Genomic DNA, 25669 nt, shown 5'->3' with positions numbered 1-25669 from the left:
TCCCGGTCAATCAGTGTTCTCATGTTCTCGTTCCTCCGTGGCTCTGAAACCTGCTGACTGGTATGTTTTCTGGCCCAGGTGATCCACTGCAGCGGCTACCTGAAGATCCGCCAGTACAGTCTGGACATGTCTCCGTTCGACGGCTGCTACCAGAACATTGGACTAGTGGCCGTTGGCCACTCGCTGCCGCCCAGCGCCGTCACAGAGATCAAGCTGCACAGCAACATGTTCATGTTCAGAGCCAGCCTGGACATGAAGCTCATCTTCCTCGACTCACGGTACCGTCTGTCTTGCAGCTCTCTGTACCTGCCTGCACAGGGGATATAGAGGATGGCACTTAAAACTTTATTGTGCAAAAATAGACTTGCACTGATATTTTTTTTTGAGTTCTGATCCAATCTCCTAATAAATGATAATGATTCCAAAATCAGAGGGTTGTTGTTGTTTTCAAATTAAATTTTTGCAATAGGGTAAAAATAAATAAAAAAAAGCATCTACATTATCCAACCCTTCCAACAAGTTTTAAAAAAAGGAGGGCTAATCTGAACAGGATAAATCACGACGGAAAAAACTCAATATCCAATCTGTGTCTTTTGTCGGGACCAGCCCATGGTACTGATTGGATTGGTCCCATCTCTAGAACAAAAGAAGTGTTGTATTATCTGTGTCAACATGTCTGGGCGCACTTCAAGAATGGACCATCACACAGTGGAAACATCAGCATTCCAGCTCTCTTCTATTCAATTCAATTAAATTTTATTTGTATAGCATCTAATACAACAGATGTTGTCTCTAGACGCTTTCCAGAGACCCAGAACATGAACATAAACATGAACATAAACCCCCGAGCAATTATTACATAAACAATGGCAGGTAAAAACTCCCATAGCGGGAGAAAAGCCTTAAGCCAAACAGTGGCAAGGAAAAAATCCCCTTTAGGAGGGAAAAACTCGACCAGGACCTGGATCATAAGGGGGGAAGAAACCTGGACCAGGACCTGGATCATAAGGGGGGACCCTCCTGCCGAGGGCCAGACTGGGGGTCGGGGACGTCAGCAGCACACAGCAGGCAGGTGGAAGCAGCAGTGTGATGACCGGGGGTGGAGACCGCAGGCAGGTGGAAGCAGCAGTGGGATGACCAGGGGTGGGGACCGCAGGCAGGTGGAAGCAGCAACGGGATGACCGGGGGTGGGGACCGCAGGCCAGCACGCAGCTCCCGAAGCTCCGGCCCAATCAGCAAGTCCCAGGTTAGGTTCAGGGTCGGGGAAAGATTGAGAAGGGGCAGGGCCAGGGAGAGGAGTCTTGACGGACAAACCTCTCCCCCGCCTGCCCGGGCCGTTACCCTGCCCCTCTCACTCCCACGCTGCAGGTTCCGGTGTTGTGCATTCAGAGATGCTCTTCGCCACCGGCAGAGGATGCTGCACCATGTACAAAAGAGAAGAGAAGGGGGGGCCAGCACAAGAAACTACAGGAGCGACTCTAACACACTAGAGTTTACACTACCTAGAGATTTACCAACACCAGCTACAGGTTTACTAAACACTAACTATAGGCTTTACTAAACAGAAAGGTTTTAAGTTTAGTTTTAACGGTGGAGGTGGTGTCAGCCTCCTTAACCCAGATTGGAAGTTGGTTCCATAGTAATGGTGCCTGATAGCAGAACGCCCGCCCTCCAAATCTACATTTGGATACTCTAGGAACTCTAGGAATTTCTGGAAGAAATGGACACCATGTGCTCTGGATCAAAATACTAAAAGCATCATCCAGACTCTTATCAGCAACCGGTCCAAAAGCCAGTGTCTGTGCTGGCTTGGGGTTGCACCAGTGCTCTGGTGAAAGCTCATTTTCACTTCTATGATGGTAGCACTAAAGCTGAAAGGTACACGGAGATATGCCGCCTTCAAGACCTCTTCTTGTCTGGGAAGGTCAGTGCAATTTCAAAGGCATAAGTGATGAAGGAGAGGGCTCGGGTTCGTGACAGGCCGGCCTGTTGTCCCAACCTGTCCACAATACAGACAGAGGTAAATGCGGTAACAATGACCCCTAAACCTGTTTGAAAGGAAAATGAGACAAAATAACAAGTGAAACTCTGCCGTCTCTTGGATCCTCCTGGGGATCAAGGCCACCTTGTAACTGTTCGCAGCACCACAAAGTGGTAAAAGCTTTGCTATCTATTCATTAACTTCCACTTATTCACGTTTGGGTTGTGGCAGCAGCAGGCTGAACAGAGATCTCTGGACTTCCCTCTCCCCAGCCTCCTCCTCTATCTGTTCAGGGGGAATACCGACATGTTCCCAAACCAGCCAACATTTGCTATCACTTCAGCGTGTGCTGTGTTTGCCCCGGGCCCCTCATTTGGTTGGACAGGCTGAGAAACACCTTCTTACGGAGGAGTCCAGGAAGCATCCCGACTCACATGGCCCTTGTTGATGTGGAGTAGCAGCACCTCCACTCCAAGTCCTTCCCTAACGGCTGGGTCCTCCCACCTCAGTGAGGCAGAGTTTATCCCCCTAATGGTTGCCAGTCTCCTGTGGGCCCCCCGCCTGCAGGACAGGGGCTGGATTCGCCAATATGTTCTTAAGAACCATCTTAAGAAATGTCTTAAGATCTAAAATTAAGAAGTTCATAAGAAAGTTCTGAAGTGCAATTCCTCAATATTTTCTTAAGAACCGTCTTAAGAACTGTCTTACGAATTTCTTATTTTTCCAACTTAAGAACTTCTTAAACTATGGCTGTATCCGAAATGGCATACTAAGTACTACATGCTACCTACTGCATCAGTATGTACTGTATACTGCATACTAAATGAAGGATTCAGTAGCCGCTGCATCAGACCGTTCACACAGCAGTAGCAGCCAAGTATCCCAGAATTATATTATATTATTATTATTATTATTATTATTATTATTATTATTATTATTAATTTCATTATATTCAGTCATGCACCTGAAGCGAGACTTCACTACACCGATGCATCGCTCCACATATTGCAGGTCTTTGTTTGTGCAAATGTGTTGAAAAACGGGATATTAGAGGCTTATTATTATTATTATTATTATTATTATTATTATTATTATTATTATTATTATTATTATTACCTTTTCACAGAAGAAATTTTAAGACAGGTCAAGGTTGTCTTAAGGTTAAGAAAAAAGAAGAACAAATTTGAGAACTTTTATTTCAAGAATACCATTTATTCTTAAGTTTTTTCTTAAGAAGAAACTTAAGAAGAAAGTTGAGAAAATACTTTTTTGGAAAGAACTTTTTTGGAGAATATGACTTCTTCTCTTTTTTCTTCTTAAGACTGAACTTAAGAAAGAAATGACACTTAAGAATGTTTTGTGAATCCGGCCCCAGGCCTGCAGAGCCGGGTCCTGGTGTTGCAGGGCTCAAATGCAAAAGTGTATATTAACAAATGAAAGTACGTTGGAGGGAAAAAGGAACATTCAATATTGGTTAATACTGTTTGAAAGGAACTTCAATTCAAAATGTCAGAATCTGTTTTGTTGTTTTGTTTATTTATTTTACTTTTGAGTCATTCTAACTTTGGATTTGGGATTGTAAATAGTTGTGAAACACAATGAAAACTTGTGTGTGTGTGTGTGTGTTTGTCTCAGGGTTGCAGAGCTGACGGGCTACGAACCTCAGGACCTCATAGAGAAGACTCTCTACCATCACGTCCACGGCTGTGACTCCTTCCACCTGCGCTGTGCTCATCACTTACGTGAGTTCAGCTCCATTCACCTTCCAGCACAAAGGCTCGTATTATTACTGCTCGTATTATCCACATTCTTGCAGATAATCAGTGTATTAAAGGCTTCAGTGTGTCCTTGTTCACATTGTTCACATTGTTGTCATTTTTTATATTGTTAGAATGTTAAAACGTAGCTGTCCTCTGAATTTATCTGTAGTTTAATACCTTAAAACTGGACACTTTATTAGGAATGCCTGATATACCTTATAAAGAAGAGACTGTGCTTACACTCTCTTCTCTACCTTCTTTTGCTGCAACAAACTCTGAGTTAAAATACGAGCTTGGGGTCGACTAGCGCTGAGATGAGAAACTTCTGTGGATGGTTTTTAGGTGCACTTTCAAAAATAAGGGCCTCATGGCATGAAATCCTGAGGAAATCCACCCAGACACCAGGAACAGAATCATCACGTCACGTGTCTGGTCCATCCTTGGGTCCCACGTTCACCTGTTCAATCAAGAATACCCAACTATAAAACACTTTGATAACACACAGCCATCTTACAACTCAGGGAGGAGGCAGCTTTGGTGTGAAATGTGAAAATGAGCTCAAGAAACAACAGCCAAAGATCTTGTACTGGTTCTGGCTGCAACCTGGAAGAGAGAATCATCATCCACAGTAAAACCCAGTCAGTGGGAGGGATATGAGCTGAAAAGCCACACAGCAAATGGTACATTTCACAAAACAGACTGCATCATGGGGAAAAAATGTTATATGGATAAATCGTTGCAACATCTGATGAACATCAGGCACACAGTTAAAACTTGAACAGGTCCTCCAAACAAACAATGACCCTAAATGTGAGTTCAAATGAGTAGAAAATGCCCTTAAAGACACCACAGCAAATCTTTGGCATGGCATCACAAACCGTCTAACTTAAGGGGTTTTCACATAGAGAGCGCACAGTGGCGGCCGCCGCCGGCTTTCCCGTTCATTGTGTATGTGCTGCTGCTGCACAAGGGCGCAGGGGTCTGCCGCCGAGCTCGGCGGCGCGCAACAGGGCGCACGCCGGCGGGTTTGCGCGGCGGCATAGGGCGCAACAGGGCGCACGCCGCCGGGGTGCCGCGGCGAATTGATAATTTTTTAATTTCACCGTGCGCCCTGTGACGACATCTCTGCGGTGTCCAATGCTCATCCCAACGTATAGAATACATTGCTAAGAACAGTGCAGTAAAAATATTTAGTGTTGCGACCATAGAAGATACAGTGGTTATGTACTGTTGCATGTACCCAAACCCCCAAACTTAATCATGTGTTGTTTCCTCCTTGTCATTGTTCTGTAGTGCTGGTGAAAGGTCAAGTCACCACCAAGTACTACCGTTTCCTGGCCAAGCAGGGCGGTTGGGTCTGGGTTCAGAGCTACGCTACAATCGTCCACAACAGCCGCTCGTCCCGTCCTCACTGCATCGTCAGCGTCAACTACGTTCTCACGTAAGTTTCCGTCTCAACTCCTGCAAAACTTTAGATCGTTATATGAACACCTTGATTGATAAACTGAATGACACAAATATGTAGTTTGATGCACAATGTCGTCACACTATTCAGTTAGGCAGAGTAGCAAACTTTGAAGTTAAAAACTCATTGTATGCATTTGCTGTCTCATCAAGTGCAGTAAACTGAACCCAGGTGTAGCATTTAAAGATGTTTAGAGTCCTTAACCCTTGTACTGTCTTTGGGTCAAGGAAGGAGGAAGGAAGGAAGGAAGGAAGGAAGGAAGGAAGGAAGGAAGGAAGGAAGGAAGGAAGGAAGGAAGGAAGGAAGGAAGGAAGGAAGGAAGGAAGGAAGGAAGGAAGGAAGGGAGAAAAGAAGGATGGAAGGAAGGAAGGAAGGAAGGATGGAAGGAAGGAAGGAAGGAAGGAAGGGAGAAAAGAAGGATGGAAGGAAGGAAGGAAGGAAGGAAGGAAGGAAGGAAGGAAGGAAGGAAGGAAGGAAGGGAGAAAAGAAGGATGGAAGGAAGGAAGGAATGGAGAAAAGAGGAAGGGAAGAAGGAAGGAGAGAGCAGGAGGAAAGAAGGAAGGAAGGAAGGAAGGACGGAAGGAAGGAAAGAAGTAAAGAAGGAAGGAAGGAAGGGAAGAAGTAAAGAAGGAAGGAAGGGAGAAAAGAAGGAAGGGAGGAAAGCAGGAAGGAAGGAAGGAAGGAAGGAAGGAAGGGAGAAAAGAAGGAAGGGAGGAAAGAAGGAAGGGAGAAAAGAAGGAAGGGAGGAAAGAAGGAAGGGGAAAAGAAGGAAGGGAGGAAAGAAGGAAGGAAGGAAGGAAGAAAGGAAGGAAGGGAGAAAAGAAGGAAGGGAGGAAAGAAGGAAAGGAGAAAAGAAGGATGGAAGGAAAAAAGGAAGGAAAGAAGGAAGGAAGGGACAAAAGAAGGAAGGGAGGAAAGAAGGAAGGAAGGGGAAAAGAAGGAAGGGAGGGAAGAAAGAAGGGAGAAAAGAAGGAAGGGAGAAAAGAAGGAAGGGAGGAAAGAAGGAAGGAGCTGTGTCAGCAACAGAACTGTCCAGACCTTGATTGACTTGACTTCTTTATTACCTTCTTTGCTTTTCCTTCCTTATTTCCTTATTTTCTCCATCTTTCTCCTTCTTCCCTCCCTTCTTTCTTTCCTTTTCCCCATTCCTTCCTCCCTCTCTTCTTTCCTTTTCTCCCTTCTTTCCTCCCTTCCATCTTTTCTCCCTTCCATACTCCCTTTCCTACTTCCTTCCTTCTTTCCTTCTTTTCTCCTTTCCTCCCTTCCTTCCATCTTTTATCCCTTCTTTCCTCACTTCCATCTTTTCTCCCTTCCTTACTCCCTTTCCCATTTCCTTCCTTCTTGCCTTCTTTTCTCCTTTCTTCCTTAATTCCTTCTTTCCTCCCTTCGATCTTTCCTCCCTTCCTTACTCCCTTTCCTACTTCCTTCCTTCCTTCCTTCCTTCTTTCCTTCTTTGCTCCTTTCTCCCTTCCTTCCATCTTTTCTCCCTTCTTTCCTCCCTTCCATCTTTTGTCCCTTCCTTACTCCCTTTCCTACTTCCTTCCTTCCTTCCTTCCTTCCTTCCTTCCTTCCTTCCTTCCTTCCTTCCTTCCTTCTTCCTTCCTTCCTTCCTTCCTTCCTTCCTTCCTTCCTTCCTTCCTTCCTTCCTTCCTTCCTTCCTTCCTTCCTTCCTTCTTTTCTCCTTTTCTTCCTTACTTCCTCCTTTTGTCCCTTCCATCTTTTCTTCCTTCTTTCCTTCCATCTTTTCTCCCTTCCTTACTCCCTTTCCTACTTCTTTCCTTCTTTTCTCCTTTCTTCCTTACTTCCTTTTCCTTCCTTCCATCTTTTCTCCCTTCCTTCATTCCTTCTTTTCTCCCTTCACCCTCCCTTGACCCAAAGACAGCACAAGGGTTAAGTAAGAGTCAAACCAGTTAAGTACTGTTTCCATAAAGTCAGCCACAATTCTCCAATTGCTCTAGGTTATATTATGGCCCATGGTGTTAAATACTGCGCTGGTGTTAAATACTGCGCTGAGGTCCCATAATACTAGATACCAAGATGGCGCCTTGCACACTGGCCACGGTGTTTGGCTCTCTTTTGTGTGTATTTCCTGTTCTCTGCTGCTCACCACGGGTCGCCTTCAGCAGAGAAACTCCTAAACATTGGGAAGTCTTCTCCCGGAACTTTTTACCCCGTTATCACGGAACCGGACAGTTTTAAGGAGATTCTGGTCGGAGCAGCAGCAGCTCTTTACCGGTTTTGCAGGAGATGCAGACAGGGACAATGTGCGAGAAGGCTTCCTGGGGTCTCTGCTGCGCACAGCAGCTTTCAAAATATAACGAGGAAAGGTGATGACATTTATGCAAACATTGCTGTGCAGCAGTTAACCTGCAGTTACCTGCAGGCTAATTGGAAATTTGATACGTATTTGCTAAAGACTTGTTTGCAGAATCTGACAATCTCACAAATGTTTGTAAAGTCACATTTTTTGTTGGATGGTTTGTGGATATTCAAGTAGTTGTAAAACAAAAGATGTTAAGATTGCTTTTTGGAGAATGAGCATGTGCTTCTTTGCATCGCTGTTGGCAGAAAACATTCCCGTACTATCTCCAGTTAACCCTTGTGCTGTCTTCGGGTCAAGGAAGAAGGAAAGAAGGAAGGAAGGAAGAATGAAAAGAAGGAAAGAAAGAAGGAAGGAAGGTAGAAAAGAAGGAAGGAAGGAAGGAAGGAAGGAAGGAAGGAAGGAAGGAAGGAAGGAAGGAAGGAAGGAAGGAAGGAAGGAAGGAAGGAAGGAAGGAAGGAAGAATGAAAAGAAGGAAAGAAAGAAGGAAGGAAGGTAGAAAAGAAGGAAGGAAGGAAGGAAGGAAGGAAGGAAGGAAGGAAGAAGGAAGGAAGGAAGAATGAAAAGAAGGAAAGAAAGAAGGAAGGAAGGGAGAAAAGAAGGATGGAAGGAAGGTAGAAAATAAGGAAGGAAGGAAGGAAGGAAGGAAGGAAGGAAGGAAGGAAGAAAACAAGGAAGCAAGAAAACAAGGAAAGAAGGAAGGAAGGGAGAAAAGAGGAAGGAAGAGGAAGGAGAGAGCGGAGGAAGGAAGGAAGGAAGGAAGGAAGGAAGGAGGAGGCAAGGGAGGAAGGAAGGAAGGGAGAAGGAGGAAGGGAGAAAAGAAGGAAGGAAGGAAGGGAGGAAGGAAGGAAGGAAGGGGATGGAAAGAAGGAAGGGAGAAAGGAAGGAAGGGACGAAGAAGGAAGGAAGGGAAGGAAGGAAGGAAGGAAGGAAGGAAGGAAGGAAGGAAGGAAGGAAGGAAGGAAGGGAGGAAGGAAGGGAGGAGAAACAAGGGAAGGAAGAAAGGGAAGAAGGTGAGAGCAGGAGGAAAGAAGGAACAGGAGAATGAGGTCATTTTTGACCCGAAGACAGTACAGGGTTAACCAGGTTCGTCCTTTGTTCCACAGTTTGCTGAATGAGCTGATGTTTTCACGGCTGGTGCGTGACAGCGTCAGGATTCAGGAGACGCATCCACATTTGCATAGCCTTTACTACGGTGGCCGAGACCCGCCATTGCTGAAAATAAAAGTAACGCTGCAAACGTTGACGGAAGGCAATTCAACAAACTCTGCTGCAAATAAAATAAACGCTGCAAAACAAAAAGAAACGCTGCTGCAAATAAAAGAAACGCTGCAAATATAAAGAAAGCCCGCTGCAAATAAAACAAAAAAACGACGCAAATAAGAAAGCCACAACGGAAGTGAATTACCGGGGACTATTTTTGCTGATGTACCGGTGTTTTTATGTGAGAGGAGAAAAAGAAGATGTAAAAAATTACACGCAGCGACGTTGAACACTAACCTTTTCACTTATTTTCTCGTTCGTTGTTCTTCTTATTCCTCGCTCTTCTTATTTCTTCCTTTTCACTTACGTCCTCTTCGTCTTCTTCTTCTCCTCTCACGTAAAAAACACCGGTGCATCAGCAACAGAGGTGTCAAATAACGAAGTACAAATACTTCGTTACCTTACTTAAGTAGAAATTTTGGTTATGTATACTTCACTGGAGTAATTATTTTTCAGACGACTTTTTACTTTTACTCCTTACATTTTCACGCAATTATCTGTACTTTTTAGTCCTTACATTTTAAAAACAGCCTCGTTACTCAATTTCATTTGGGCCTTTAAAAAAACTATCCAGTTAAATTGCTCCATCCGGATAGAGTGAATTTGGTTGTGGTTGTTTCAGATGTTCTTGTCCAGTTTTGTTCTTACATCCGTTCCCTCAGATTCCTGCAACTAAACTTGGATGTACATTCCAATAAAGGTTAGGATAAATGATAACATGCCTCTGAAGTTTGACTTTTTGCACCATTACAATACTTATAGGCAACTAGTCATCATATCTCCTGCTCTCTGAAACACATGTTAATGCTCAATAGTACACATATATGCTTCTTTAATATATTTACATTATACTAAGATTCATTCATTTTCAATGGCTTTTGACCTTAATGTCTTTTCCCCCTTACATTACTTTACTTTTATACTTTAAGTAGTTTTGAAACCAGTACTTTTATACTTTTACTTGAGTAAAAAACTTGAGTTGATACTTCAACTTTTACAGGAGTATTTTTAAACTCTAGTATCTACACTTCTACCTGAGTAATGGATGTGAATACTGAAGACACCTCTGATCAGCAAAAATAGTCCCCGGTAATTCACTTCCGTTGTGGCTTTTTTATTTGCGTCGTTTTTTTTTTTATTTGCAGCGGGGTTTCTTTATATTTGAAGCAGTGTTTCTTTTATTTGCAGCAGCGTTTGTTTTTATTTGCAGCGTTTATTTTATTTGCAAAGCGTTTATTTTATTTGCAGCGGCGTTTCTTTTTATTTGCTGCGTTTCTTTAATTTTCAGCAATGGCGGGTCTCGGCCACCGCTCTCACAAGCTCACAGTGCTTTTGTTCGTTGCTAGTAAAACTAGTTTTGGATGCTTACTGCTCTTACCTGGCCAGAAACATTATTCACAAGTGAACCACACACGCCAGTCGTCAGTCTTCCGAGTGGACGTCCCAGCATCTAGTTCACCCCTGGGTAATAGGAATGTTATCATTTACTCTCCTGTGAGCCTGTTGTTTTATTACTCCTAATGTCCATGGATGAATAAAATAGTGAGTGAAGGAAATAGAGCCTATAAAGCTCTCCATTAAGCAGCTTGGCTGGATGCATTCAGAGCCAAAGACGCTTCAGACAGGCTTTCCCAACCATCTACACCAGGGGCGGCAATCTGCGGCTCTTTAGCGCCGCCCTAGTGGCTCCTGGAGCTTTTTCAAAAATGTTTGACCCTTTTTTCTTTTTTTCCTTATTTTCTTCTTTTTTCTCTTTTTTTCTTTTCTTTTTTTCCTTTTTTCTCTTTTTTCTTCCTTTTTCCTTTCCTTTTTAATCTCGACATTTTGACTTTTTTCTCGAAATTTTTACTTTTTTCTCGAAATTTTGAATTTTTTCTCAACATTTTGACTTTTTTTTCAACATTTCGACTTTTTTCTTAAGATTGTACTTCAACATTAATCCCGACATTTCGACTTTTTTCTCGAAGTGCATAATGAAAATAAATTCAAATCTCCCCCAGTTATAACTAATATAGATTCATGCAGCATGTGTTGTCTTCATTCTAAGGCTTATACAAGACTTTTCATTTTTTGCGGCTCCAGACATCATCCAGACATGTTTTTGTGTTTTTGGTCCAATATGGCTCTAAAACATTTTGGGTTGCCGACCCCTGATCTACATGAATCTATCGCAGCTTTCTGTATATGGCTTTCCAATTGACAGGATGGAAATGTAATGAGAATCTCTAGGGTGCAGTGTGTCGTGTGAGGGAAGCCTCCTGTTGTTTGTGCTGTGTTTTTCTTTTTAAAACAGTCCCAGACTGTCCCAGTTACTCAATGCAGCCCAAAATGAGACCGTGTGCTTTTTCTCCTGTATAACACCTGAGACAAAAGCAGGGGCAGCAGCAGGTAGACACATACTGCTATCAGGAGCAGAGCTGATTGGGCTGCAGCTTTAGTTTAGCTATAGCCTTGGATATCTAGGACTCCAGGAGGCTTCACCTGCATGTGAACTCCCAGTGTGTGTTCAGCTCTGATAACCTCTGACCTCTGCAGACCTACCACCCCCCTACAACCCCTCTGCTGTTAAGTAATCCTGCAGACATCTGCAGCAACATCTCCAAACCAGCCTTTAATAGAAACTCATTCTCCTTTGTTACTGTTTCTCTTTTATACACACTCTTCAGTTATATCACGCACTATTAGGCTCTTAACCCCGCTACTGTGTTCGGGTCAAAATGACCTCATTCTCCTGTTCCTTCTTTCCTCCTGCTCTCTCCTTCCTTCCTTCCTCCTGCTCTCTCCTTCCTTCTTTCCTCCTGCTCTCTCCTTCCTTCTTTCCTCCTGCTCTCTCCTTCCTTCTCCCTTCCTCTTTTCTCCCTTCCTTCCTTCTTTCCTTGTTTTCTCCCTTCCTTCTTCCATCCTTCTCCCTTCCTTCCTTCTTCCCTTCCTCTTTTCCCCCTTCCTTCCTTCTTTCCTCCCGCTCTCTCCTTCCTTTTTCCCTTCCTTCCTTCCTTCCTTCCTTCCTTCCTTCCTTCCTTCCTTCCTTCCTTCCTTCCTTCCTTCCTTCCTTCCTTCCTTCCTTCCTTCCTTCCTTCCTTCCTTCCTTCCTTCTTTCTTTCTTTCCTTCTTTTCATTCTTCCTTCCTTCCTTCCTTCCTCCCTTCTTCTCTTCCTCCTTCCTTGACCCAAAGACAGCTCAAGGGTTCAGTAATATCAGTCTCTACATTCATGGCTGCTGTTATTCATCTCTGTTAACTCCATCACTGTAGAATATAACTAGTAGGACAGGATGTATTCAAACATGTGGCCTTGTACGTGTAATAACTTTGTGTAGATAAATCTTAACCCCGGTAGTACATGAAGGGGCTCTGACTGTTCTGAACTGAACCCAACTGAAGCTCTTGAGATGGAGTTATTAATGCCAGATAGGGCGGTCCTAATTCCAGTTATTCCAGCATGTATACGACACCACAACACCACGAAGACAGAGTATCAACATAGTAGGAGAAGAAGAAGAAGACCAACAATAAAGAAGGAACCGGAAGAACGCCAACGCAATCTCACTCGGCAGTTCCTCCTTAGGAAAATGAACACGTCTGCTTTCTCTGGTGACGGATGTAGTGGAAAATTCTGGTCCCCCTACATAAACTAAGTTTCTAGAAGGATATCAGTACACAGTATATGTAGGAAGGCTAGTGCTACGGGGGTCGGCCGACAGGACAGAGGAAACAGGGTTTTGTGCAGGAACCGGTTTTATTTTCTCCTTCACTGCAGACACACATCCACCAGCACCTTCACAGGGAACCCTCTTGCTGCTGTGCAGCCATGCCTTATGAAGGCAGGCAGGGTGGAGAGGTGGATGGGGCACACCTGTGACCCATCAACCTGAGGGGCTGCACCTCCACCCTGTCACAATCACCTTTTCCAATTGGACTAAAGAACAATGCGAAGATTCAGATCGTCTGGTGTTCCGTTCAATACTGCAGAGGTTTTTATTGTATGAATACAATTAGTACCAACCACAGGAGAATTAACCATTCGAAAGGACAACTCTAAAATCTTTCATCGGGTCTCTCTCCTTATATACCTCAAAGGGCCTGGGGGCCACACCCCCCAGCTTTTATTTATTATCATGGTTACAACTCATTTTCCTCCGTTAGTTCTCACACTTATATTTTATCGGAGGAAAGAGAAACAAACTTTCATTTTTTTAAACTTTAAACACACTCACCCACATCTTTTCTCAGAATTTTGTGTCTTTTCTCAGAATCTTTTTTTCCTCTTTTTCTCTTTTTTTCTTCTTTTTTCTTTTTTTTTTCTTTTTTTTTCCTTTTTTCTCTTTTTTCTTCCTTTTTCCTTTCCTTTTTCATTTCGACATTTCGACTTTTTTCTTGAAATTTTTACTTTTTTCTCGAAGTGCATAATGAAAAAAAATCTTCCCCCAGTTCTAACTAATATAGAAACATGCAGCATGTGTTGTCTTCATTCTAAGGCTTATACAAGACTTTTCATTTTATGCGGCTCCAGACATATTTGACACAAAATTCTGAGAAAAGACACAAAATTCTGAGAAAAGATGTGGGTGAGGGTGTTTAAAGTTTAAAAAAATGAAAGGTTTCTCTTGTGTCTTTTCTCAGAATCTTGTGAAATCTGTGCACACGGGGAGAGCCCCCGAAGGACACCTGTTTCTACCAATTTTGGTGTAAATTGCTCAGAAAAGGAGCAATCTGTACCCAAAGAGAGGAGCCTCGGAGGACACCTTTTTCTTAGAATTGGTGTACTGCGTACACACACACACAAAAGGGCGGGGGTTTGCACACCGGGAGAGGAGCAATCCGCTCTCAAAGGAGAGAGGCCTCGTGTGCTTTCTTCCAATTTGGGCCCAAGACAGGCTTTACAGCATTGCTTTGTATTGAGCAGAGTTGCAGAGATTTTTATACGGTCAACAAAGCTTTCAGTATCTTAAGACTTTTGACTTCCTACGTTTTAATAATATTCAACAAAAATGATTATATAAAACTGTCACGGACAAGCCCATTCCTGGGTGACGGTGTCCCCAGCGGTGGAAAACGTAGCTCTGACGGTGTGGACGGTGCTTGGACACACAGATACCTGGTTGCCATGGTAACACTGGCACAGTGTCCCTCACACTCCATCACCAGGTTACTGCCGTACGTCTCCCTCAACCAACCAGCCGTCCCAATAGTTGACCACAATTTAACAAACTAGTATCTGTTTGTCATTAAGTAATTAGCTTTTGATCCAATAAGCCAATAAGATTCTGCTCCTGTCGTTACGTAATCAAAATGCAAACCACGCCCACAACTAAGCACGTGTCCTAACTGCATGTGAGCGTCCGACTATCGTAGCACTGCGTGACATCGTCTCTCTGTCCATCTCCCTCCAGCAGCTGCCACTTTATTGAGGTTTTTGTAGTGAAATGAGGAGGAATCTTAGAGATAACTTCTCATTTCAACTAACTGGATCAGCTGTTCCTCATTTGTGACTGTTTCCTACAGCGTTTTCAACCGGCTTTCAACGCGAGTGAAAGGAAGAAAATAGAAGCAGGGCGTCCGACAAATGTTCAGCTCAAAACGCCGCGCTGTGCATCGCTGCGTCCAGTTAGGACAGTCCAATAGAAAATAAAGCAATGGAATTGATTTTGTCGCTGACGCTCGCTCGCATCGCATGCATGACACGTGTAAAGGCTGATTTATGGTTCCGGTCTGCGTCTGCGTCGATTTAACGCAGAACCGTAATTCAGGCTTAACTCCGCCGGCCGGAGCTTCCGCCATTTTTCCGTAGCGGCGTATCGCGTCATTCAGGCAGCCAATCAGCACAGAGCCTCATTATCATAGCCCCGCCCACTCAGAATCCTGCATAAATAATGAGGTTAGAAACGGTAAAAATAAAAACATGGCCCAGAGGCTGACTTTCTAATTTATATAGAAAAAACAATCAAAAGCTTGTTTTTAAGACATTCAAGGCCTGTTTAAAATAGGTATTAAATGCCATAAAAGGTCCCCTTTAAGTTTTGTTGTTAAATAAATAGAAAAACAGCGTAGAAGGCTTTCTGTGTTCTGGCACATGAAGAACTAACGGAGAAGAGATTGTGATCCTGCTGAAGGAATGAAAGATCTATCCAATAAACTGCTAACGTGGCTAACGGAAGTGGCAGGTGTGTTTGCTGAAGCAGCAGTGCTAAATGAACGTGTTGGCACAGGATTCTCCAAATCAAAATGATACAAATCCTGCAAAAAAAATCTGTTTTTTACATGAATTAGTGATTGTGTAGAGAGAGATCAAGACAGCGGGGCGGTGCACATGTGAGATGGATCACTATTTGTCTCAAGTAAACCCTGTCCAGGTTGTCTCAAACTTGATTCATCTTCCGTGGTCAGAACACTTCAGCCAAAAATCAATTCCCATTTCCCACTAGTGAGACGGCCAAGCTTCTCCGACGGGCCAGATTTAGCCAGACATAGCCTTTAATCTCCCCGTGTATTAGATGGGACAGCTTCGCCTCTGTTGAGTGTTTGTTAAGGGCCTTGCTCCAATCCTCCTGGTAAGACAAGCATCCCAACAGCCGTTGCAGCCTTCTCAGCACATCCCAGCCTCTCCCAGAAGTTAGTCATCCCCAAACACACAGCCCTCCCCATCCCCCTCCAACCAGGGGGCTCTAATTGTTAAACAGATGTTAATGCTTTTCTGTACCAAGAGAAAAGCTAAACCTGCAGCTACATGCAGTACTGGAGTTGAGGGGGAATGAGGGGGGATGGAATCCCCCCTGAAATAAAAACGGTCCAAATCATCCCCCCCTGAAATAAAAACGGTCCAAATCATCCCCCCTGTAAAACTGCCATCCCTTATGTACTTTCATCTTTTTTTTTTAAATTATTATTATTATTTATTTTTTATTTCCTTATTTTTATTTTTATATTTTTATTTCCTTATTTCCTTCCTTATGTCCTTTCATCAATGAATGTGGTATTACTGCATGTACAACATGTAGAGTCATCACCAGAAAAATAACTTATTTGACAATTTTCACCTGTTTCAAGTAAATTTTCACTTGAAATAAATAGAAAAATCTGCCAGTGGGACAAGATTTATCTTCTCATTACAAGCAAAAACAGATTGAAACAGGTGAAAATTGTTGTTTTTTTCCAGTCATGAGTCTTGTTTTAAGTGTAATGAGATTTCTTTTACTAAAATGAGACATTTTAACTAGAAATAAGACAAATATTCTTGTTAAGATTGTGAGTTTTTGCAGTGATCCATTTTACTTATCCTGTGAAGGACAGAGTCATATTGATAAGTTCAGAAAAGTATTTTTTATTGTGTTTTGATGTATTTGATGTAAGCCCAGTGGATATTTAAAGCTTACAGAAGGCTGCATTTAACTGCTGCTATGTCATTCCTACAGTATTTCTGCAGCTGTTTTGGTCAGTGCTATTATTTGTAATAGATTATATTATTTGTAATCAGCACAAATTATCTGTCCCCATATAATAAAATCCACCATCTCCCCTGATTTCTTTTAGTACTGGGTACATGTGAACTGTCAGCAGCCTCCCCACGGCTGCAGGATCTCTGCTCGTGGAGTGGTGGACTGTATCAAACATTTGGCCTTCTAATGCAGAACATGCATGTTTTTTTTCTCTTTAGGGAGACTGAATATAGAGGCCGTCAGCTTTCCCTGGACCAGGTCACATCCAAGACCTCTTTCCCCTACAACAACAACAACACTGCCAGCAACCTCATGGAAAACTGCAAAAACCCCAAGAGCAGAGTGTGCCGAACCAAGACCAAAGCCAGACTGTCACCGTACACACAGGTGAGAGGTTCTTCTTCTACTTTCCTGTCTCCCACAGGCTTCAGTCAAGCCTGATGTTCTGCTAGCACTTCCTCATCTGAAGTTGGAGCTGCAAACTCCACACTGCGTTCATTCTGACTGAGGGTGAGCTCCAGCAACATATGTGACGGTTGGAGAGCCCCCTGAAAGAGCCACATTAGTTATATGCCGCGACAGCAATATTGTGTCATATTTGCTGCGAGTTCCTGGGCATGTTATTCAATTCAATTCAATTCAATTTTATTTATATAGCGTCTAATACAACAAAAGTTGTCTCCAGACACTTTCCATAGACCCAGAACATAAACCCTCGAGCAGTTATTACATAAACAATGGCAGGTTAAAACTCCCCTAGTGGGAGAAAAACCTTAAGCCAAACAGTGGCAAGAAAAACTCCCCTTTAGGAGGGAAGAAACCTTGAGCAGGACCTGGATCATAAGGGGGGACCCTCCTGCTGAGGGCCAGACTGGGGGGTCGGGGACGTCAGCAGCACAGCAGGCAGGTGGAAGCAGCAGCGGGATAACCGGGGGTGGGGACCGCAGGCAGGTGGAAGCAGCAACAGGATGACCGGGGGTGGGGACCGCACGCAGGTGGAAGCAGCAGCGGGATGACCGGGGGTGGGGACCGAAGGCAGGTGGAAGCAGCAACGGGATGACCGGTGGTGGGGACCGCACGCAGGTGGAAGCCAGCAGCGGGATGACCGGGGGTGGGGACCGCAGGCAGGTGGAAGCAGCAACGGGATGACCGGTGGTGGGGACCGCACGCAGGTGGAAGCAGCAGCGGGATGACCAGGGGTGGGGACCGCAGGCCAGCACGCAGCTCCCGAAGCTCCGGCCCAATCAGCAAGCCCCAGGTTAGGTGCAGGGTCGGGGAAAGGTTGAAAAGGGGCAGGGAGAGGTGTCTTGACGGACAAACCTCTCCCCCACCTGAACGAGGAGTCTTGACGATTGAAGTCCCCGGTAATTAGGAGGAGGGCATGTGGGTGCTGTGTTTGCAGCCTGCTTACACTGGAGTGTAGGACATCGCGGGATGCGTCGGCATTAGCAGGAGGAGGGACGTACGCAGCTATCGCGATAACATGCGAGAGTTCCCTCGGCAGGTAGTACAGCCTCATGCTAACAGCCAACAGCTCAAAAAATAAAATCCTATCTAGGACCACTCTTGCAGTTGATCCAGTCACCAATACATCCCAGCATCAGAGAATATTCTCTTTTTTTTTTTTTTCTTTTTTTTTTAACCTTGTCTGCACACATATTAATTATTGATACCATGACGGTAGAAACCAAAGGTATATATGTGCATTATTACTATATTTAATATATATACGCATATATACGCATACATATGCGTACACATACATAAATATACACATACAAACCCAGTGATTTTTTTTTTTTTGGGGGGGGGGTGGAGGGGGGAGGTGACGACATCCACTGCCAATCCAGGAAGCAGGAACACACGGAAACACACGTCAAGCACTGGAAATCTGCAACAAAAAAACGGGGCCCCCACGGCACGGGAAGAAGCAGCCAGGGATCCCGCGGCGGCGGACCGCGACCCAGGCAATCCCTGGCCACCCGGTCCGGGCCGGACACGCGGCCAGGAGGCCCTCACCCTTCAGGCCAACGACCCCCATCCGGCAGGGGGCCAGCCTGCCCGGAGAGACAGAGCCGCCCCGGCCGCCGACGCGGGCAGGCGCACCCGCCCCCACGAAAGTGGCCCTCCAAGACCAGAGGGGCGCCCCGCCGCAGAGGCAGCGGGGGGGACCGGAGACGGGCCCGGAGAGGGGGAACCCCCCAACAAGGCGACACCCGTGCAGGCCCGACAACGGAGGGCCCCAGACCCAGGCATCCCATTCATTCATCCATTCAACTATCCGATATCTATACTAATAATAATATACTATACATAATAATACTACTACTACTAATAATAATAATAACCATCTTTGTATAATATAATATTGATAAATTATTACGTTTTGTTGTCCTGCTAATGGAGGCCCAAGTCCTCCATGGCAGGACCCTTCCATACCGCATTCTCACTGACACAGACACACAATCACGCACCGTTTCCCCCTCCCCAGGGGGGTCCAGCACTGCGATGCATCCAGCGATGTCTGGGTTGTTCCATATGGGTGTACGGTCACATGGAAAAGGTGAAATTTTAGCTACTTTAAGAAATTCCCACCAAGCTGATAAAGTTGTGCTAATATTAATGCTTTTGAAACATTGATGATGTTTGATACTTTGACTAATAAATGGTAACTCTCAGAGAATATTCTCATGAAACTTCTAAAATAGTTTTTGAGCCGTTGTCAGGTTGAACTTGGAGGTGCCCTACATAAGCACCAGCAGACTGTGATGCACTCAACAGGCTGTATAAACCCCATACTTTGCACAACTAATAACCTTATGCTTTTCCTCAGAATGATATCATTGTTGTTATTTACATTTATGCAGCATGATTGTTTAATGACATTTGTGGAAAATAATAAACCTGGGGCAAAATTGTGCCATGCCTACTCTTGATAGCACTGCATCATCATCATCATCATCATCATCATCATCATCATCATCATCATCATCATCATCATCATCATCATCGTTCATCAACAGCTCATCACACAATGAAAACATGTATCATGGTTAGATGAATCAGGGCTTTAGATCTTTAGAAAAGCAGTTTCCAGATTTATCCTCAACAAGTCCAAAGGCCCGGCTCTGTGATGGTCTGGGGTTGGGTCAGCGTCCCTTCTTCTTCCAGCTCTCGGTGAAGGCGGACACTTTTCTGCTCCTCTCCGTCCCTATCTGCCCTGCTGCTGCTTTTTGTCCTGTCTTGTCTTTTAGAGCCTCTCTTTTCACATCCTCTTAAACTCTCTACAATCATGGAATTGGTTAACTGGTCTCTCAGCACAATTGACCAAATTTTTGCAACGAGAATTCAGGGGACAAGGGAGGCCTCGTGCTCCGACGGGACATTTTTTGCCGGATACATGATGGATTCCTGGAAACATTGGAGGATCCTGTGCCTGTCTATCCTGTCCATCGAGGATGTTGAAGATGCCTTCATAATCGGATTAATGATAACAGGATTTCTGCTTTTTGGAGCTGGCGGATTCCTGGTATATCGACAAATGCGTAAGTGGTTGACAGCTGTTCTGGCCCTTTCAGAGCTGCCCGACGTGGCTGAGAGGAAAAGCTCTGCGACCAACACTCAGACTCTAACGTTGGGGGAGCAAAACCGCAAGCTGGATGCGATTCTTGAGCAGAATCGCAGGCTAGCAGCGGTCTTTGAGCTCATTGGCAAGATGGAAAAGACCTTGGAGAAGTTGGAAGCTCGGGTTGGCGGGAATTCATCACAAATGCGTCGGTTTGGAGTCGCCATTGATGAACCAGAGATTTTTAGGAATACGGAAAATTACTGGAATCCGCCTGTTTTTTTTCAATACAATTGTTGATTCTATAATCTGACCTTGACAGAGCAGCTTGACAGGCTGCTCCAGTCACAATCTCCCTGGAGGAATAAAAACAAGATGCTCTGCCCCCACTAGCCCGCCACGAAGCTGCGGCGCTCACTTGGAGGCACCGTGCCGGGACCCCCCCCCCCCCCAAGTAATCCTCCCCCCCATATCCACATGCAAGTCTTAGTGGTGATGTTGTTGCTCTGTGTGCCGAGGTGTTTTTGCACCTTGACACTACGTATTTATACACAGTGTGAAGATGCCTTTTTTTCCTCCCCTATCCCAGTGTTACCCTTGGAAAACAGGCGCATAATACCATCTGTGTCGCCGCCGGTGTATCCGAAGTCAAATACATTGTCTTTCTAAACTGCCAAATAAACCTGATTCTGATTCTGATTCTGATTGCCAAAGCTCATCTCCACTTCTGTGATCTTGTCTGCATTAATGCAGACAAGCTGATCAGCATATGATGTTTCAAGGCCCCTTTTCCCACAGACACCCACTGTTCTTCAGCAGGACAGTGGAAGATCACTTCCTGCACACAATGGCGTCGCGGAGGAAGAAGAGGGTGCAGGTTCTGGACTGGGACTGCCTGTAGTCCTGACCTGTCTCCAGAGAATGGAGAATGTCAAAGAAGTTTTGATGGATTGATTGATTGAATTGTTTATTTCGAACACATAAGGGAAAAATATTACATTTTAAAACAAATTCAAAACATCGAGAAAAAAGCAACAACAAAAACGTAATACAAACAGGGGAAAAAAAAACAGTGTCTGAAAAGGAGCAGGTAGAAGTAAAACTTATTTAACCCTCCCCCTTTGTTACCTCTATTATAAATTAAACATAAATATTAATAATAAATAGCTGCTAATTTACCTATTAGGCTACAGATTTTCCCATTGGTTGTACATTTGCACCTAACCAGCTAACAAACACAATCTTTCCTTAACATAACTCCTCCTCAATCAAATAACTTCCCAGAACTTCCTTTTTGTACCATTTTTTAAATTGATTTATATATTTGTACATTGCTTGGGGCTGGAGTTGATTGCCCACAAATATTGTGATCAGATATGGTTTCCCAAGGCCGACACTGTCGTTCATCTTTCTCTCCTTTATCCCCCCCTCCCCTGCTGCTACAGTGTCCCAGCGTCCACGCAGAGCGATCCGAGTCTGACCAGGACAGTCCCTGGGGCAGTAGCCCCTTGCCCGACTCCACCCCACCTCACCCGGAGCACGACGGCCTGGACTCGTCACACTGCTGCAGGCAGTTCTCTGATCCTCGCGCTCTCTGTTACAGCCTGTCGGAAGAGCAGCATTACAGCACCAGTGACGTCCACTCGCACCTCCACGCACACGCTCAGGGACAGAGCTGTGAACGGAGTCCATGTGAAGCGGGGAAATATTTTCTTGGTGCACCTCCACCCAGCAGGGACACGTGGTGGAGTGCTGCCCGCTCCTTTGTGCCGCTGAGCAAAAGCTCCTTGGAGAGCCGTGACCGTTGTGACGGTAGCATGACACGCATCGCCGCCATCCACAGCTACCACGGTAAGGACTAATGTCCCTCGTCCAGGCTTAATGTGTGGCTGAAGGTGTCAGGGTTTGACATTTCCCCCAGTTTGTGTTTTCTGTTCTGCCCCGCCTGTTTTCCATCTGCCCTGATTGTTCGCACCTGTGTCTCGTTACCCCCTGTGTATATCTGGTCTTGTCTTTCCCTGCTCCCTGTCGGTCCGTCCTGTTTGCTCCCTCCATGTTCTCGCCGTCAGTTTTCCTGTTCGTGTTCCTGGTCCAAGTTTTTTGATCCTGCTAAGCAGCGCTTTTGGTTTTGTTTTTTGTGGAATAAACTCAGTTTTTGGAACTCCTGCCTCCCGCTCTCCTGCGTCTGGGTCCTCAAACAACCATCCTTGACAGAAGGCTGGATATACGGTGGCCGAGACCCGCCATTGCTGAAAATAAAAGTAATGCTGAAAACAGAAAGAAATGCCGCTGCAAATATAAATAAACCCCGCTGCAAATAAAAAAATTACGCAAATAAAAAAGCCACAACGGAAGTGAATTACCGGGGACTATTTTTGCTGATGCACCGGTGTTGCACATAAAAAATTACACGTAGCGACGTTGAATACTAACTTTTTCACGTATTTTCTCGTTCGTTGTTCTTCTTATTCCTCGCTCTTCTTATTTCTTCCTTTTCACTTACGTCCTCTTCGTCTTCTTTTTCTCCTCTCACGTAAAAAACACCGGTGCATCAGCAAAAATAGTCCCCGGTAATTCACTTCCGTTGTGGCTTTTTTATTTGCGTCGTTTTTTTTTTATTTGCAGCGGGGTTTCTTTATATTTGCAGCGTTCATTTTATTTGCAGCAGCGTTTATTTTAATTTGCAGCGTTTCTTTTATTTGCAGCGACGTTTTTTTTTATTTGCAGCGTTTCTTTTATTTGCAAAGAGTTTCTTTTATTTGCGGCGGGGTTTCCTTATATTTGAAGCGTTTCTTTTATTTGCAAAGCGTTTCTTTTATTTGCAGTGGCGTTTATTTTTATTTGCAGCGTTACTTTTATTTTCAGCAATGGCGGGTCTCGGCCACCGTATGGATAGCTTGACACTGACAACTGACAACAAATGTTGGCAAAAGTACTACACAATTAAATAAAACAAAAACATCAGAAACAATAAAACATTAAAAGACAATCAAATATCTAAAAAAATATAAAAATAACTTACAAAAAGGCTGATGGTGTAGATATGTAGAAAATCTGTAAGATAGCTAAGCTTTAGAAATCACATCTGTGAATAGGTGTGGAGTTGTGGTTGCGTTTATTTGAGTCGATTAGCTGCTGCATTTTTAACTATTTCCAAACATTGCAGAGAATACTGATCTAAACTGCTTGATGTGGAATTTACTCTAATCAAGAGGTGACAACAGTGTACTTAACCTTTTCCTGTTCTTTCATGAGAAGATAAGGCTTTACAATGTCTTATGGACTACAGGACCGTCTCAGAAAATTAGAATATTGTGATAAAGTTCTTTATTTTCTGTAATGCAATTAAAAAAACAAAAATGTCATACATTCTGGATTCATTACAAATCAACTGAAATATTGCAAGCCTTTTATTATTTTAATATTGCTGATTATGGTTTACAGTTTAAGATTAAGATTCCCAGAATATTCTAATATTTTGAGATAGGATATTTGAGTTTTCTTAAGCTGTAAGCCATGATCAACAATATTAAAATAATAAAAGGCTTGCAATATTTCAGTTGATTTGTAATGAATCCAGAATGTATGACATTTTTGCATTACAGAAAATAAAGGACTTATCACAATATTCTCATTTTCTGAGACAGTCCTGTATATTGATTTTCATTGTGAAATGTAGAGTGTTTGTTTTGGTCCAGCCTGGCATCCACGCTCCAGTTTCTAAATGTGACTGTGACAGGGTGGACAGGACCGGTATGTTTCATGATTTGCTCTTCTGGATCACTCACTACATCCCAGATTCACCAAGGCATGTTCATAAGACTTTCATCTGAAGATAATGGGCCTTCGGAACAATGAAAACAACAACAGAGATAGAGCAGCAAGCACTGACTTTAATATTACATAATATGACGACCATCAAATTCCCGTATCAAATTTCCAGCTGAGTTTTCAGCATTTTTTCACTCAAGTGTGAATGCCCAGTGATTCATGCTAATTAAGAGGTACAGTGGCAGAGGGCTTAAATCTTAGTCTGGATGCAAATCCATTTCTTTTTTCATTAGGTTTTGAAAGTAAGACTGACTAGGACAGACTTGTCCATAGCTGCATGAATAGCTTGACCTGAAAACCACACTTTCCTGATTTTCCTTCTTAAAAGCCTTTTCAAAAATCCCACCCAGATTCCTGACAACAAAACAACAATATGGAGTCAAAGGACCACCAACATTAACCAACATTTCCCAGGCCAAATAATTTCAGTCTTGTAATCTTTTTAATATTAAGAGAGTTTAGCTTCATCTAGATTTTAAGGATACAAAGTCAGCTTAAAAAAGGTTGCAGTGTTACTGTGGTCTTACGGAACAGGTGAATAATCCTTTATCAACAACAAAATAAAGGAAGGAAATGTTCCCTTTATTTTCCTTTAAGGCATCTTCACACTGTGTATAAATACGTAGTGTCAAGGTGCAAAAACACCTCGGCACACAGAGCAACAACACAGAGCAAATGCACAACAAAAATATCACGGGTCCCAGTACAGACCCAGTATCGGTATCGGGGCATCCCTATATATTATGATGCTATATTTATATTATATCGTGCTACACCACTCTATATGATAATTATTTATTTGTTTACTTATTTATTCTCTAATTAATATTCTTAATTGATTTATCTACTTCATATTATTCACACACACACACACACGCACACGCACACACACACACACCTAGATACATATTATTGTAACGGATGTCGTCTTTTGTCGCTGTTTGTACTGTATGTTAATAAATTTAAAAAAAATAAATAAAAAACTTTGCAGAACTGTTAGAAATAAAAAGTATGTTCTAAGTTCTGTGTGGCTCCCCCTGCAGGCCGAGGCCACTGGGACGAGGACAGCACGATCAGTTCTCCAGATGGAGGCTCTGCCAGCGACTCGGGGGACCGGTACCGAGCCGACCACCACCCCTGCAGCCCAGAGCCGTCCAGCAGAATCAACACTCTGATCCGAGCTACGCAGCAGATGATCAAGGAAGAGGAAAGTCGTTTCCAGCTGCGAAAGTGCCCAGGAGGCCCCGCCCTGGGCCTGGGCGGTGGCCGTCCTCAGGGCCCCGCCCCATGCTTCACTACTGACTACGGCCAAGGGCCCCTGCCACTACAGACGGTGGTGTGTCGAGGTTTCAGTCAGGTGATCAGTCCCGCGCCGAGCCCCGCTCCCCTGTCCAGGCTCAGCAGTCCCGGTCCGGAGCTTCTCCACAAGTCCAAAGACTACACACTCCACACCGAACTGTCCCCACTTTCTCTGCAGTTCCACCGTCCGTTTGGTCGGCCAGGTGCCTGCTCAGCTTCCCCTTCTCCGGCTCCGGCTCTCTACCCGTCCAACGGCCACCCCAGGACGTACTTGGACAAGCATACGTACTCCCTGACGGGCTACACCCTGGAGCACCTCTATGACCCGGAGAGCCTCCGGGCCTACAGCGCCGGCCCCGGCCACTACGAGCAGTTTCACGTCCCACCAGAACACACCCCTGGACACAAAGGGACCTCCGTCATTATCACCAACAGTAGCTAACACTCAGACTTAGGGCCAGTCCCAATCCCCCCCGTAGTCCTACTTTTCAGCCCTACCCCTACAATCTAGCCCTTCACAGTGAGGGATTTCAAATGCTGACTCGCTGACCGAGGGCTAGAGAAACTGAACTGAACTGTTTTCCTTCAATTCTGACCCTTTGAGTGTCTCATTTCAGGGATTTTGTAGGGACAACTGACATTATTCATGGAAGGAACGTCTCCAATGCATATAAAACTATGACTATGTTGTCATTTACTCGTAATGATGCATCTGTATGTTTGAGCAGTGACTTTTACAGCCTTCAGACACAGA

At 44.2% G+C, this 25669-nt stretch overlaps 1 protein-coding gene across 1 annotated transcript in view; it reads left to right on the top strand.

The window, feature by feature from the left end:
• The window catches only part of sim1a (SIM bHLH transcription factor 1a), a 46952-nt gene extending 21538 nt beyond the window's left edge, over nt 1–25414 (top strand). Inside the window, exons 6-11 of the mRNA XM_061715333.1 lie at nt 79–278; nt 3617–3723; nt 5035–5182; nt 16439–16607; nt 21231–21636; nt 24660–25414. Coding sequence (XP_061571317.1) covers nt 79–278; nt 3617–3723; nt 5035–5182; nt 16439–16607; nt 21231–21636; nt 24660–25357 — 1728 coding nt within the window. The 3' untranslated portion in view covers nt 25358–25414. The remainder of the gene's footprint in view (nt 1–78; nt 279–3616; nt 3724–5034; nt 5183–16438; nt 16608–21230; nt 21637–24659) is intronic.
• The last annotated feature ends 255 nt before the right edge of the window (nt 25415–25669 follow it).

Source organism: Cololabis saira, chromosome 3, assembly GCF_033807715.1.
Source record: "Cololabis saira isolate AMF1-May2022 chromosome 3, fColSai1.1, whole genome shotgun sequence".
In the NCBI taxonomy this organism is placed as follows: domain Eukaryota; kingdom Metazoa; phylum Chordata; class Actinopteri; order Beloniformes; family Belonidae; genus Cololabis; species Cololabis saira.
Note: the sequence above shows the minus strand (reverse complement) of the source record. Positions and strands in the feature narration are given on the sequence as shown.